General features: G+C 43.2%; 1 protein-coding gene across 1 annotated transcript in view; it reads left to right on the top strand.

Moving 5' to 3' along the window:
- Positions 1-14,549, top strand: part of PIBF1 (progesterone immunomodulatory binding factor 1) — a 68,297-nt gene that overhangs the window by 29,403 nt on the left and 24,345 nt on the right. The window contains exons 10-12 of the mRNA XM_063304532.1: positions 3,979-4,144; positions 5,192-5,342; positions 11,130-11,220. Coding sequence (XP_063160602.1) covers positions 3,979-4,144; positions 5,192-5,342; positions 11,130-11,220 — 408 coding nt within the window. The remainder of the gene's footprint in view (positions 1-3,978; positions 4,145-5,191; positions 5,343-11,129; positions 11,221-14,549) is intronic.

Here is a 14,549-nt window from a genome sequence, read left to right as displayed (position 1 = left end):
AGCTGGTCCTGAGCCTTCCCAGCTCTTAGGCATACATGCAATCATGGCTTGCATGTTGACCAGGCATGTCAGCCACCCACTGTCCTCTGAGTGCGATGGGAGTTGCTGATCGAGGCATCAGAGGGAAAGTGATGTCTGCCACGGAGGAAGCCTTGACAATGAAACGATAGGTGTCTTTAAGGAAGGAATATGGGATATACAGCACCTGGGTGGGCTTTTCTAGGAAGAAGATGAAGATCTGGGGTGATGATGGCTTTTGCCTAGGTAGCTGTAAATCCTTTGACAAAGTGGGTGTGATTTTTTTGAAACTCCTCTTTCTGTACGCAGCCTCTGAAATGCAATAAGCTGAAACGCTTAAATATATTTTATGAAACCCATAAATATATATAAAGTACATATTCACATAAGCTTTATATAGTAGCAGTGGTGCTTTATTTGCTTTTGTCTTAATAAATGACTAATTGCTAAGCTATACCCATTTATTTTACTGCTCACGTTGCATTCCATTGTTAGAATAATGGGAGAGCTGAACTGAATTTCTTGAAATGCATATTTGGGATTCCTGCAGAGCTCTGGTAGAATTGCTGAGCGTGTAAGATATCTTCAGCCTAGCTGAAAAATAAAAATCTTAATTCAGCAATTAGTTTCCCAGCCAAAGCTCACCAGAGACTGTTACAGTGAAAATCATAATAAGAGGTCCTTAATTTCGGCAAGAGAAATTCAGCTTTCTTCATCTTGGGGAAGGGGTCCCTTCCCCTTTCTTTTTTTGGTGGCTTTTCCCGTACTTATAAGCCAAGGAGACTCCTACCCACCATGCAGATTTTATACGGAGCAAGAAATAAGATCAGTTTTTTCCTGGTTGTAGCTGATGCTGTCCTGGGATGAGAAGAACTGAAAGGTGCTGGTGCTGGTGCTGGTGCTGGTGCTGGTGCTGGTGCTGGTGCTGGTGCTGGTGCTGGTGCTGGTGCTGGTGGGAGAGCTGCCACAGGGTGATCACAAGGCAGGGAACTCAGTTACTTACTGCTCTTTCCCCTTCCCTCCCCCCAGGAACCCATATCAGCTTCAGCTCCTGTAAGATTTTGTCCTTGCTTTAAAAGAGGTCCGTTCACTGGGGGACATACTGTCCATTGTCGCTCTTAAGAGGTGTGAGCGCTTCTATATCTGTTAATAAGTTCTGTATTTCTGTATTTATCCTCCCGTATTTCCCACCTTCCTCCTCCTGCAACATCCTTCCATCCATCTAAGCAAGCAAGCGCCTGTTGTCAAATGGGGACCAAACGGTGGCAGAGAAGCGTTTCCAGTCCCTCGGGAGGTTTCAAGTAAATTGGCCAGTTTCCCAGAAGTCTCATGCCTCTGTTGTAATCTTTGGTACCAGTGGTGGTGGTGGGGGGGGATCCCTTTTCAGCAGATGTGAAGTACAACCTGTAAAGAGAAATACCGTTCATAAATAGCAAGTAGATCTATGAAATGTGTAGATTAAAATACAGTTATCTACTCTGTCGGAATATTCTATTTTAGAGAGAAACTTACTTTTTATTGTGCATTTTAATATTTAGCTTCTATATTTCTAACAGCCTGGATCTCTCATCTTACTGGTTGATCTTTCTTTTGCACCTAAATCCTGGGGCAGGAGTAGAAATAAGTTAAAGACACCCGTTTGGGCCTTAATGCACTAATTCATTCCTTAAACCACCACTACCACCCCAGGACCCCATCCACGTGTGCTCAACAGCCAGCAGAAAACTTCCTGGGTCTGTGGGGGAGTGCCCCAGAAAACAAGGCATTCCTTAAGAAAAAGAAGTTGCGTTATTTTTGCTCCTGTTTGTTGGTGGACTCTCTAGATATATTTTGCCCCTGCCAAACATTAACGAATTGTATTTTACTGATTTTAATCAATATTCTGTTTTTATTTTAATGAACCATAATAATATTTTAGTTTATGACTGCAATTTTGCACACTCTAAATTATTTGCATTTCTTTCAGTGGGGCTTGCACTATTATAGATTAGGAGTCGCTCTGTTAATAGGATTTCAAATTACATTCCTCTTTTGCCATTTTGATGGAAATGAGTTAGTTTCTACTTTGGCTGCTCTTTCAGTTTTAAATATTGGTGGTGTTGCTAAATTAGCAGAATATATTGGAAAGGAGCATTTTTTTCAGGGTAGCAGTGATTGCCATGAATAAAATATTGCTGCAGAGTAGAGGAAAAATCTCCTTCAAAGTAAGCAGCTTCAAACAGAGCTGTAAGCTTTGCATCACTCAGAAAAAGAGATTCCACTAAGGCCAGATGCAAAATGCTGCATATGCCTCATTACTAGACAGAAAGCAAATAAAACATCTGGCAAGAACTTCAGTCACTTTCCCTGTTTTGTCCGGCAGAAATACTGCTTAAAAGAAAATAACAAGCATTAAGGGTTGGCCATCATTTGGGAAAAGTTGCCAGGGGAAGAGCAGGGAGTATTGGAGTCCTCTGTTATCACTTGTACACTCACACGGAAATCACTGTGCCATTGCAACCACTTATACCAGAACTTTCCGAACTGTGTGTCGTGACACGCTAGTGTGTTGGCTGCAGTGTGTAGGTGTGTCGCGCAGTTGAATTTTAATATAGGTGCTGCGCACACACAGTATGCGTGATCGGGTCGAAACAGCTGATTCCGCGTGACTTCTGGTGACGCGGCCACACCTGCAGTGTGTTAGGATGGAGGCTGTCAGAGGAAGACAAAGAAGGTCCGTTAGGACCGTTAGATCAATTGACGGGAAGCGATGGGGAAGGCGCAAAAATTGAGAAGAGCCTAGCGTGGGAAGAAGAAAAGCAGCTGATTGGTCAGGGGCGTGAGTTGCCATCACCGCCACCAATCAGCACGAGAGATCAAAGAGCAGGAAGGCGGGCCGAACAACGGGAGGCCCAATTGGCTTCTAACCGCTGGTTTATGTATGTGTCTGTATCTCTTATAAGGGGTTAGCTTAACCTCCGGTTTGCTAGTAAAACTGAATTACTGTGTCACGAAATGATGCATGTCTAAAAAGCGTGTCACCAACAGAAAAGTTTGGAAAGCTGTGACTTACACAGGAACCAATGTTGTACCAGAATCTCCAGTACAGAGTTCAGTTACTAAGAGACTGTTCTTATGCTAAGTAGATATGACCCAGTAGCTTGTTGGGTACTATAAACAGTTGCCCGATGGGTGCCTATATTCACTGGTATATGCTTTCTTTTTTTCTTTGACTTTATTTTTAAACTTTATTTAACAATTGTACGGTGTTTACACATATACAGATTTAGGCACAGGTATCTATTTCCCTCTTTTAAGAAGTACAGGTAGTCCTCGACTTACAAACACAATTGGGATCAGAATTTCTGTCATAAGTCATTGCAGTCACCATGTGACTGGATCCGATTTTATGACCATTTTTATGGCGGTCATTAAGCGAATCACCACAGTTGTTAAGCAAATCCAGCTTCCGTAATGGACCTTTTTTTGCTGGAAACCAGCACAACAGGTCGTAAATCATGATCGCATGACCTCAGGACGCTGCAACCGGTCATAAATGCAAGCCGGTTGCCAAGCACCCGAATTGCAACCACGTGACCACGGGGGTGGTGCAACAGTTGTAAGTGCGGGTCATAAAGCACTTTTTCAGGGGCCGCTGTAACTTTGAACTGCCATTAAACAGTCGTAAGTCAAGGACTGCCTGTATATCAACTGTACTCTGTGCTTGTATGATGATGATGTCCATGGTGATGATTTCTTCTTAGAGTCCTTCAGCAAGGAACTGGCCATTTGCAACTTTATTCAGAAATACGCACCACTGCGGAAACCTCGCGAGCAGGAAGGCAGGCATAAACGGCCTGGTGGCTTCTACCACTTTTTCTGTGCTGAAGATCATCTAACAGCACGGGAGAAATGTCTTGACCTTTGGGTTTGGGTTTTGTCTGCTGTGCTTTGCTGTGCTGTGCTTTGCTTTGCTTTTAGATACAGGCAACTGCAGCTCAGCACGGAAAACAAAGTGGCTGAACTCCTCCACCAGAGTAAGCTGAAATCTTTTGAAAGTGAACGAGTGCAGCTGATTCAAGAGGAGACCTCCAGGAACCTTTCGCAGTGTCAGCTGGAGTGTGAAAAACACCAGCGGAAACTAGAAGTATGTGAGAAAGTGGTTTTGGTGGACTATCCCACAGGTCACCTGGTCATGCCATTAGGTGGACAGGACCAAGGGTGTGCTTTGTCTTCCGGCTTGTAAAGTAGGTGGGAGATTCCTAAATAACATGATGCGGGGGGGCAATTGCTAGCAATAGATGAAAAATCCGATGAGGGACTCTAGATTTTGCTTGTAGGCATTAGCTCAAAGGAGTCACAACGGCATGCAGAAGATTGGGCACTCCTGGTCAGCGTGCGTGGCCACTGAACCTCTAGGGCAGTGTTTCCCAGTCTTGGCCACTTGAAGATGTGTGGACTTCCACGCCCAGAATTCCCCTGCCAGCCTTAAAGTCCACATGTCTGAGAGTTGCCAAGGCTGAGAAACACTGCGTAGGGGTACCTTGAGATGCCTGAGATGTGAACGTAAATATGACAGGTGCAAAAGTTTGGACGCGCTTTTAGTCTGAACTTTGTAACAGTTACATTGCAGCCGGTAGCAGCTCTGATGAGCCAACATCCCACACAGATACTTCACTTGAACACCAAACAGGATATTCCATCTTTTATGAAACTTCTCTTTTCCCTGGCATAGTCGAACAGGCCTCTGTGGAACAATAAGCCACTTCAGAACATTTGCTTGCATCTCTCCATCTCTCCACGGGGTTGCTAATTCAGTTAATAAAGCCACCCATCTTTCTGGGTCAGATCTTGGTCTCTTTACCTATCTAGATCTTCGTGTGATTGTTTTTCATGCCACATTTGGACCCTGCACCCATAACATGAATGGCCGCTTTCTTATTTCTAGCACATTTTACTTTTGCAGCCCTAGGAAATAAACGGGGGGGGGGGGTTGTAGGGGAGAAAGTAGACCACTTGTTCAACTTTACTATGTTCACAGAGAGCTGGGATTCATCCTTAATAATGCTTTTTAACAGAGCCTAAGACACTTAATCTAAAGTTAAATGGGAGTTGAACTAAGCTTACAAATATTTGAATTGCACATATATTTATTTATAGCTCTCTTAGCTAACTTTCTTTTTAATTTTTGTAGGTATTAACGAAAGAATTTTATAGTCTTCAAACACTGAGCGAGAAAAGGATCTCAGAACTTCAGGCACAAAATTCTGAGTACCAGGCAAGGCTTGACACTTATGAGAAACTGGAAAAAGAACTGGATGAGATGATAATGCAGACTGCAGAATGTAAGTCCTTCTAAATTACCCTTTATGATTCTGTCTTGGAATATATTTACAATCTAATGGCTGTTAATGAGATTTGTATCATTATAAATCCAGGAATGTTTAATACATGTTCAACATACAGCAGTATAATATGAATTAACATAAATATGTATTTTATTACACCTTAATTAGCAGCCTGAATATCTGTCGCCTTCTGAATATCTCCTAAAATTACTCAGTGTTTTTTTTCTCTCTCTCTCTCTCGCATTTTAAAAAACTGATCCCTCAGGCATGTCAGATCTTGCTCTTTTATTCAGTTTATCTTTCTCCATGACATCTTTTGCAAAGTTTACTGTGAAAGTTGTTGCAGTAAAAAACAAGAAGTGCCTGAATTCTACAACAGTGTTTCTGATGGCAGTAAATTTTGGCTAAAGGATTTTCTCTATCAGCAGCAGAAATGCCTGTTGCTGAGAGCAGAGCCGGCACGGACTGGGGTGTGTGTGAGTGTGTGTGTGTGTTACGCATGGAATTCCTCACAGCCCCACTTGAATAGGATAGAAAGATAGATATTCTGGGGAATCTTCACTTTTGGTCTAGGCACCAACTTTGTTTCCCTTCTGCTGTCTGGTTCTTAGACTTATCAGAACTCTGAGGTTCTGATAATTTATTCTAAAGTCTCAGGTTGTTCTAAAATGGCAGCAAGAGATCAATAAGGATGGATGGATGGATGTTTTCGAATGAATTCCATAAACTCGAAGCAGGTTATAATGGTTACTAATAAGATTAGACAAAAGTAAACATTTCATTCTATCTTCTCTCCCTTCTGTTCTAATATACACATTCATGGTTTTGCCTTTTACTTCAAGCCTTTCTGTGATTGAAATCTAGGTACAACATAATTGGTCGGACATTTAAATACTCAAATTCCTTCCAGAAACTCGCAATTTTGGTTGCCTCAGCGCAGACTGATATATGTGTCCTGCCTCTGCACAGGGTTTTGCTCGAGAAGCTACCTAAACCTAAGCTGGAACTTTGGCAGGAACTTCACCTCAAATTCCACGAACATGTCTAAAAAGATTTAATTTCTACCTTCTCACTCAGTTCTGCTTCAACCAACGAAGCAGCAGCCATGTTGTTTCATTACCTAGAATAAAAAGAGAGAGCAAAGAAGGAAGGCATAAAGATTGAGCCATCCTTCTTAGTTATCTCAAAGTTAGATACAAGGTGATATACGCTTTTTTTGGATATGGTCATTGACATGAACATCATTCGTCTTTCACGGGTAAGACTTGGCAGATCCTGGGAAAGGGGGAGGGAGTTATGGGCACATCAGAAAGGCACCCCAAAGAACCTGGAAGACCAGGGACGCCTGTCTGTGTCCTTCAGAATGACAGTGTTGGCCAGCCCAAATCTAGTTTTATCTGTCCAGTGTCAAATCGAAGGGCTCGTAGAGGGACTCCTCGAGTGGGGCCCGTCTGGTTTTGATCATGTCTAGTTGACCAGATGTCCTGAAAGACTCCCAGTTTGGGATTCCATTTCCAGACCATCTGGATTTGAGAATGACTTCTCTACTGAGTTTCCAAATGATTCATTTCAACCACCTGGAATTCGAATAGGATCCACCCTAGCTACCTACAGTGCCTCTCAGTACCAGGAACAATGCCTGGTGGCTAGAAGGTTTCAGCCTGCCTTGGGTGCATTATTTTTTCTTGGGTGCACTTGGTACTAAGCTCAGCCCTGAGTTTTCTCATATGGGCCTGCAGAACTGGGAAAATGAGCAAGCCTCAGTTGCCTGCCAGCCTTTGGTCATGCCCGGAAGTAGGTGGTTCCAAGCAGCATCTTACCTGCTGCAGGGATTGATGACAGAGGCCTCTGTCTTAATGGCACTCGGTGGCTGCATTGTGTATTCTCCCTGATCATCCATAGGGATTGTTTGCTTGCCAACAAATAAATCATGGAAAGGGTATTCATGGAATGTAAAATTCAGATTGCATACTTGTAATTCTTTCACCATTTCTGCAGTCAGCTAATGGAAGGTTCCTGTGCTATCTGCATAGTCAACAAACAGAAAACCCTAAAATTGATGTGTATGTCAGTTTTCTTGTTTTAAGAGGCTTTTTTATACAGTATTCTCAAGCATTTAGTTTTGGGCATGTGCCTGGCTTTTTAGGAAACTTTTCATAATTGCTGTATTTTCTTTGGGGTCACTGATAAAGGAATAATAATAGTAATATAAACTAAATCAGCAAAAGTGACAAACATAAACCTTTGCCTACACAAGTTTTAGTACTGGGTAGAGAGGCAGGTTAAGGTTCCAGTTACGCATTCAAGATCCTAAACAACGTGGGACCAGGGTGCCTGTCAGATTACCTTGCCACCATTAGACCTCACCTGTGATTGTTGTTACTATTTACAACAAAATAACTTGGGTTGTTTACAGTCTCTCTCCAATTTTCCCATCCTGAATTTCCACACTCATGTCTTATCCTTCATTTTTACCTTCTAGAACTTTAACAAATTCGCTTAAACACCAGGTGAAAAATTTGTGTGAAGAAAAGCTCTTTTAAAAGTAAATCTACGAAGAAAATATATAATGTAACTTGGGGGGGGGAAATTGCATACCATGAGCTTTGACAAAAAATGAAGAAATTATCCTGCCATAAAATGCAAAATGGCCAGTTTTTAAGATAAATTTCTGTTTTTAGCGTTACTTTTAAATATTGAGGCTGTGTAAGGCATTTGGAGGGAAGTGTCCCAGACATTCTGAGCCAGAGAATGCCTCCACCACTGTTCCAAAGTGGACTGCCAAGGTCTGGCCCACCCACATCTGGTGACCTCAGAGACCTCCGGGAGGCCAGGAAGCCCAGTTGTAGCTCCCCAGAAGGCAAACTTTGCCCATCCCTGATCTGGTCCTCAGACAGGCAGCAGCAGCTCTTGGGGGCTTCAGGTAGAGACCCACAGAACTGAACATGAGACCTCTTGTAGGCAACGCTTGTGCTGGGCCATGTTTGGCTCTTCCCAGTCAGCAGCCCTGCTTGGATTTCAAACCAGCAATTAAATTTTATTTTAATTCCAGCGAACTCTCCGAAAATGTAGACACTTCAGTGACTAGAGCACAGCAGCTGGACATAAAATGTCTAAACAAAGGTTCTGACAAAACTGTGACTTAACTGTCTGGCTTTGGGAAAATCACTTCAACAGGCCCAGCCCTCGTTTATAAAATGGGGAAACTAATTAATCTCACTGGGCAATTGTTTGAATGCGGTCCAGTACCAAGAGGCTCCTTAATTGCTTCAAAACGTCTATTTACTTCCTCCACTCTGCAAGATTAGACTCCACCAAGGCAGTCATTTCTTTTCATATTATTACAGCACATGTTGGATTACTGTGTGTGCCTGTGTGAGAATAACAACGTTTCAGATTGAAAATATTCCTAAATAATAGGTAAATGTGTTCAATATTCATACTACTGGCTTTTTTATTTATCAAAAAGCTTATCAGAATCAGCTGTATTTATGTTCTTCTATATGGGTCCCATATTTCTATGCATGCCTTCAAATCGGAGAGGCTGCTGCCAAAAATATTTTGTCCTGTACATTTTGTACTTGTGATGATTACCCTCTTTACTGGGTATAATTATGCTATTGCATACGCTGCCAGGAAGAAAAAGAACACTCACTTCCAGGGCAAAATGATGCTGGTCTGCGCCATCGTAATGCATCTCTCTGTCACGCACACCGATGAACAGTGCTCACCATCTTCTGAAACCACACATTAATTCAGCCTGTTCATCTTTCACATTCTGCTGTAAAGGCATGATGAGCCTCCACTGGAGAGCAGAATGTGGAAACTGACTGGGCATGGCATCCTGCTCCCTGGCAGAGAGGCTGCCCTCCCACCTGCCCTGTTGGGGACAGGGGACAGGGCATTTGCCAGGAGGCAGGGGCACATCTGGTAATAAAAACGGTGTGATTGGGTTTTAGGCCAACCTTTTTATTTGCAATGAATATCCCACATTTAAAATAAATCTCCATATATCAGAGTACATATGCAAAATGTTTACTTTATTGTTACATTTTCAGTACATTATTATTAACTAAAGATGTGTGTGAAACAGGAATAAACCACCATGTTCCAGAGATTCAGCCTGGTTTGGGATCAGCCACAGTTTAGCAGAACTGAAACCCAGAATGCTGTGGTTTTTGCACACTTTGGGTGAAACAAAATTGGGATGGGGCAAGTGGGGCAAGGCTGGTGCCCCTCTCCCAATTTTCTCTGAGCTGCCCCTGCCTTCTCTCAGCTTCTGACATCCTCGGGTTTCCTCTGCCCAAAACGTGGACTTCAGTTGAGAGAGAGGCCACGTATGGATGGCTTTGTGCTTTGTGTTCCCACATCTGGAGGGCAAAGAAGCCCGTCGTTAGAACGGGTGAGCACATAGCTCAGATCCTGGCTTAATATAGTTAACAGGCAAATATGCCCCTCTCCGTGTAAAACGTATAAGCAGGGATATCAAAGCCTAAAAGAAATGCTCTGTCTTCTTCACATTGCTCTGGCCTGGAAGAGCCATCCAACAGACTGATCTTTGCTGCGGCTTCAGTTCCAAGGCGGGGGCAGGGGGGTGTCATTATTTTGCCTGGAAAGCAAAGCAGCCTTTGACAAAAAGAGGCCGGATGCAGTGGAAGGACATGAGAGTGATGCATGACAAAAACTGATTAACGAGCCCACGATTCCAACCACAAATAGTTGCTTTACGATTCATTCAGGCGATTATTTTAGGGGATAAGTTGACTTCTTACCTGTAGGCTGAGAAAGTCACCCTTTCCTTCCAGACGTTCCCCTGAATCAACACTGATTCCTCCAGCTTTTCTTCTGGTCCCGGATCCTTCTCGGTAGTTCACTCTTCAGTACCTTGGGGGTGAGCCAGATTTCCCTCACGCTAACTGCCTTCGAAGAACACACTTCGCTAGTTGCAGAATCCTCCCTTGAGGAACTTATTTCAAGGAAAGAAGCTGCTGCTGAATGAGGAACACTGAGATCTGTATGGCACCCAAACCATCTATCCATCCTGGAAGAACAAATAAATCTAGATCCTTTCCCGGCCTGCTCTGGCCCTCTGGTTCACATACGTCTGTGCTTAAGAGTGTGTGTCTGTCTCTGGGCGCATGAGGTTCCCTAAATAAATATGAAGTGGGACGAGGAAGAGGCACAACATTTTTCATTGGCATGGAAGTCCTTGTGTTACTGTTCAGTGTGTCTGTTGTTTTCACAAAGTAAAGCTGGAGTTGTAGCTTGAAGAATTTCTAAGGAGGGTGAACTAGGTCCAGCGAAGTGAGTATAACAGAGAATGAGGGAACAGGAGCAACGCAGGTTTTGTGCCTTTTATTGCTCATTCTAAGCCATCGTGAAATTCATGAAGGACAAGTGGTTTATAAAAATGCCTCAAGGAGGTAATTAAGGTATGAAGAGAGGGCAATCAAACCATCATACCTCAATGACTTCCTATTGATTATGGATTGGTGGGCTGCCAATAGTAAGACTTGATTCAATATTGTCTTTGTTCCAGGTCTTCCTCCTTTTACTGAGTTCCTTTTACTGCTTTGATATTCTTTAACTTCCCTTTCTAGCCACTGCTTAGAGTCTCATATGAAAATAAAACTAAGCAAACTGATCGTCGTAGCTAATCAGTTCCACTGATGTTAAATGAAGTCTGTTGATCTACACAGCCCTCTCATATTATAACATTATCCAGAGATGCTAGAGTCCTTGTTCTTAGATTGTTTTTTGATGGCCTATTTTGTATTTTTCTAGTTGAGAATGAAGAGGAGGCAGAAAGAGTTCTGTTTTCCTATGGATACGGCGCAAACGTTCCTACCACAGCCAAGAGACGGTTGAAGCAAAGGTAAAGACAGTGTCAGCTTTCACACCAGTTTTCCTCCAAACCAAGGGATTTGGAGATTGTTTTAAAGGGCGGGGTATGCCTTTCTTCCCTTGCATGCCCCCCCTGAAATCAAGGTGCATCCTGTGACCACCCATAGTCAAGTTACCTTGACACTTAAAGCAGATGAACTCAATATCTACCTCCTTTTCAACAAGGGAAGAAACCTAAGTTACAAAACATATCCTGCCCTTTCAGAATCATCCTGGCACTGTGAGTTGGGGCTTAGGCGTGACAAGATGGGAAAAACAAGAGGACGAAGGAGGCATGCAAGAGAAACTGAGAGACGGAGCTAGAGAGAACGTTACACAGTGCAATCTGTATGATAGCATTTTCAACAAAAGTCAGAAGTATTTGTCATTCCTTTATTCTTCAGTACTTCTATCCCTATTACAAATATTGAAGAATAAATATTTTTCTACTTTCAGTGGAAAGCCTGTCTGACTTGTGTTTCTATACTAGCAGTGTGCTGTTTTTTCCTTGTGGTGGTGTTTCCACCAGTGGAAAACTAACTTAGGTGTGAAACTGTACGTTTCCAGATGGTGCAGTAGTAGTGCAGGGAATATGTGGTCGTCCACACCTGAAGTTGTGGTGCATATTCTGAAACAACTACCTCAATAATTCATCAGTCCCAAAGCCATCTCCCTGCCCACTCAAAATTAAACACAAAATGTGGCTGTGAGATTGAGATCTGAAGGGAGGTGCACACTGAGACACTAGGAAGAAGGAATTGTTTTTCTCTCATTACCGGTATGCTGTTTTTGTCTAGGCTGTGGTTCAGTTACCATAAAAGAACCTATTAAACTGCTTCTTCCGTTCTAAAAGTCAGGAATGATTCCCTGATTTTAATTAAGGTGAAAGGGTTACATTGTTTATATTTTTCTAAATAGAACGCAGTTTGTTCTGTTCCCAAATACAAAAGTTTATTCCCTTTGTAGCAAAAACATTGCTTCACAGTTTATGGATAATGTTAGTGTTTTTAGAATATGAAATTATTTGTGTTTTCCTGTCTGAAAATGCCATATTCCCTTTTGTGGCCTTCCAAAGAGTCTGCAGAAGCCACATTATGGCATAGGTTTTGTGTGAACTGGAATCTGTGAATCCTAGCGATAGAAGGGTCTTTGGGGCAAAGAGTCCAGCCTCCTGCTCTGCGCAGGAATCTGAAATAGGCACCCCAAACCAGTGGCCATCCAGCGAGGAGGAGTTGCTCAGGCCCTGCACCCTGGAAGTAGCGAGTCTTGAGTCTTCACCTGCTGTGTGATCTCCTTCCAGATCTTTGAAGAGGGCCTTCCAGTCCCACTCCTGTCTTCTGGGCTAAGCATATCCAGTGTCTTCCATTTCTGTCCATGGGACTACATTTCTTATTCCTGGGTCATCCCTGTTGCCCTTTTATGAACATCTTCCAGTTTCTCTGCATCCTTCTTAAAGAGTAATGTTGAGGAAAGATACGACCGAAACACAATAAAGCGGAATGAATACTTCCAGGGATTTGGAAATTGTATTTCTGTTGATGCAGAAACTGGAACTATATTTCCATTTGTGCACATCTCACTGTTGGCTGGTACTTGGTTTGCAATCAAAAACTATTCCAAGTTTTTTTTCACTGTTGCTAAGTCAGGTATCCCCCATCCTTCCACTGTGCTTTTGAATTTTGCTTTCTAAGTGAGGAAGTTAAATTTCATTCTGTCAATTTCAGCCCATTTCTCTTACCTCATTTGGAATTGCATTTCTGTCTCCTAGGGCATTAGCTGTCCTATCCAAATTTGGAGTCTTCTTAAATCTCATAAGCCTTCTTTCCGCTTCTTCATCCAAGACGTTAATGCAAAAATTGAAGAAAAGATGGCCCAGAAGTGAGTTTTGTGGCAGCCTTGATGCCCCTCCCTGGTTCGATGAGGAGCCCTTGATGAGCTCTCTTTGAGTACCACTTTGGAGCCAGCTGTGCGTGCACATTAATGTTGTCCAGCCCACACTTAACTGGCTTTCTGATAAGCGTGTCACGGGGCACTTGGTCAAATGCTTTGCTGAAGACCCAGCGCGGTTTGTCTGCAGCCTCAGCGTTCTGTCACGAAAGGTGCTGATCAACAAACAGATGAGAAGCGCTAGTCTGACTAATGCGGGGCCATGCTGACTTCCGCTGATTACGAGGAGGTCTGCATGCCGGAGCGTCCAGCCTCTGAAAATCTGTAGCAGTTCGTTTATATAACGCTGATTGCAGGTAAAGCGAGCGCTGCTGCCTTTTTGGAAGAATAATGGAACCCTAAAGCTGAATTAGGTAAACACGTGCACAAAACTCCGCTGATCTCCTACGATTTGGAAGAGGATCAGTGGGGCCTTTAACCCTTTTCCCGGCCTTCAGGGGTTTGCTGCAATGTGCTTACGTCGCTTGCCAGGTCTGCAGCTACCCCGTGGGGGGGAGAACAGTCTGTGCGGGATGCTGCAGTGGTTGTGGAGGGCCTGAGGAAGCTCCTACTCCACCGGAGGAGGAGTTTTAGGATAGGGTTAGATTCATCTTTTAATTGGATGCAGTTCGCCCAGCACGATGCTTCCTAAATTCTCTTCCTCTCTGTGCGGTCTCTGCGTCGGTGAGGATTCAGCGGGCCATCTGTGGGCGCTTTCGGTTCTTCCTGCAGCGTCGCAAAAAGCCGCCAGCGGGGACCTTCCACGGCAGCAGGAAGCCGAGTGCAGGCATCCTCAGCACGAAGAATGGGCGCTTCACAACTCCCTTCCATCCCAGACTCCCGGTTCTCATTCCCATTTTCTCACCTTGAACTCCGTGTCTCAACTATGTTTGTTAAGCATCAGTGTAAAAGTTACTGCCAGAACTGGTTACTGCAAGAAAATATTTATTTAAAAAAAATCAGTACCATAGTTTAAAATCTTTGTTAAAAACAACAACAACAATTCAGCAGGTGCATTATATATGGTTGGACAAGCTATGGGAAAGAAAAGGAACAGGGAAAAAAAACAGAAAATAAGATGGCCTGATGGGGAAATGTCAGGCTTAAAGACACATTCTAAAAATGTAAATTTTTGGAGCTTCAAAGTAATCATTAAAAATCTGAAAATATGCAGAAAATATTTTTATTTTTAAAATAAATAGTTTTTAAATCCGAAAATATGCAGTATAGGTGACACAGTAAATCACCGCAGTAGAATACAATCTAGATGTCACCCCTTCCTTATGTAGCTCGCATAAAATCCAGAATTTCTGTGTGAGTTGGACAATTTGGTTTGAGCGCCACGCTTCAGGTACGCATCCCTACCCCTGCCTGTCGAACGAAGCGACGGCGTTA

This window comes from Candoia aspera, chromosome 5 (assembly GCF_035149785.1).
Source record: "Candoia aspera isolate rCanAsp1 chromosome 5, rCanAsp1.hap2, whole genome shotgun sequence".
Taxonomy (NCBI): Eukaryota; Metazoa; Chordata; class Lepidosauria; order Squamata; family Boidae; genus Candoia; species Candoia aspera.
The sequence above is the reverse complement of the archived record's forward strand: the minus strand, read 5'-3'. Positions and strand labels throughout refer to the sequence as shown.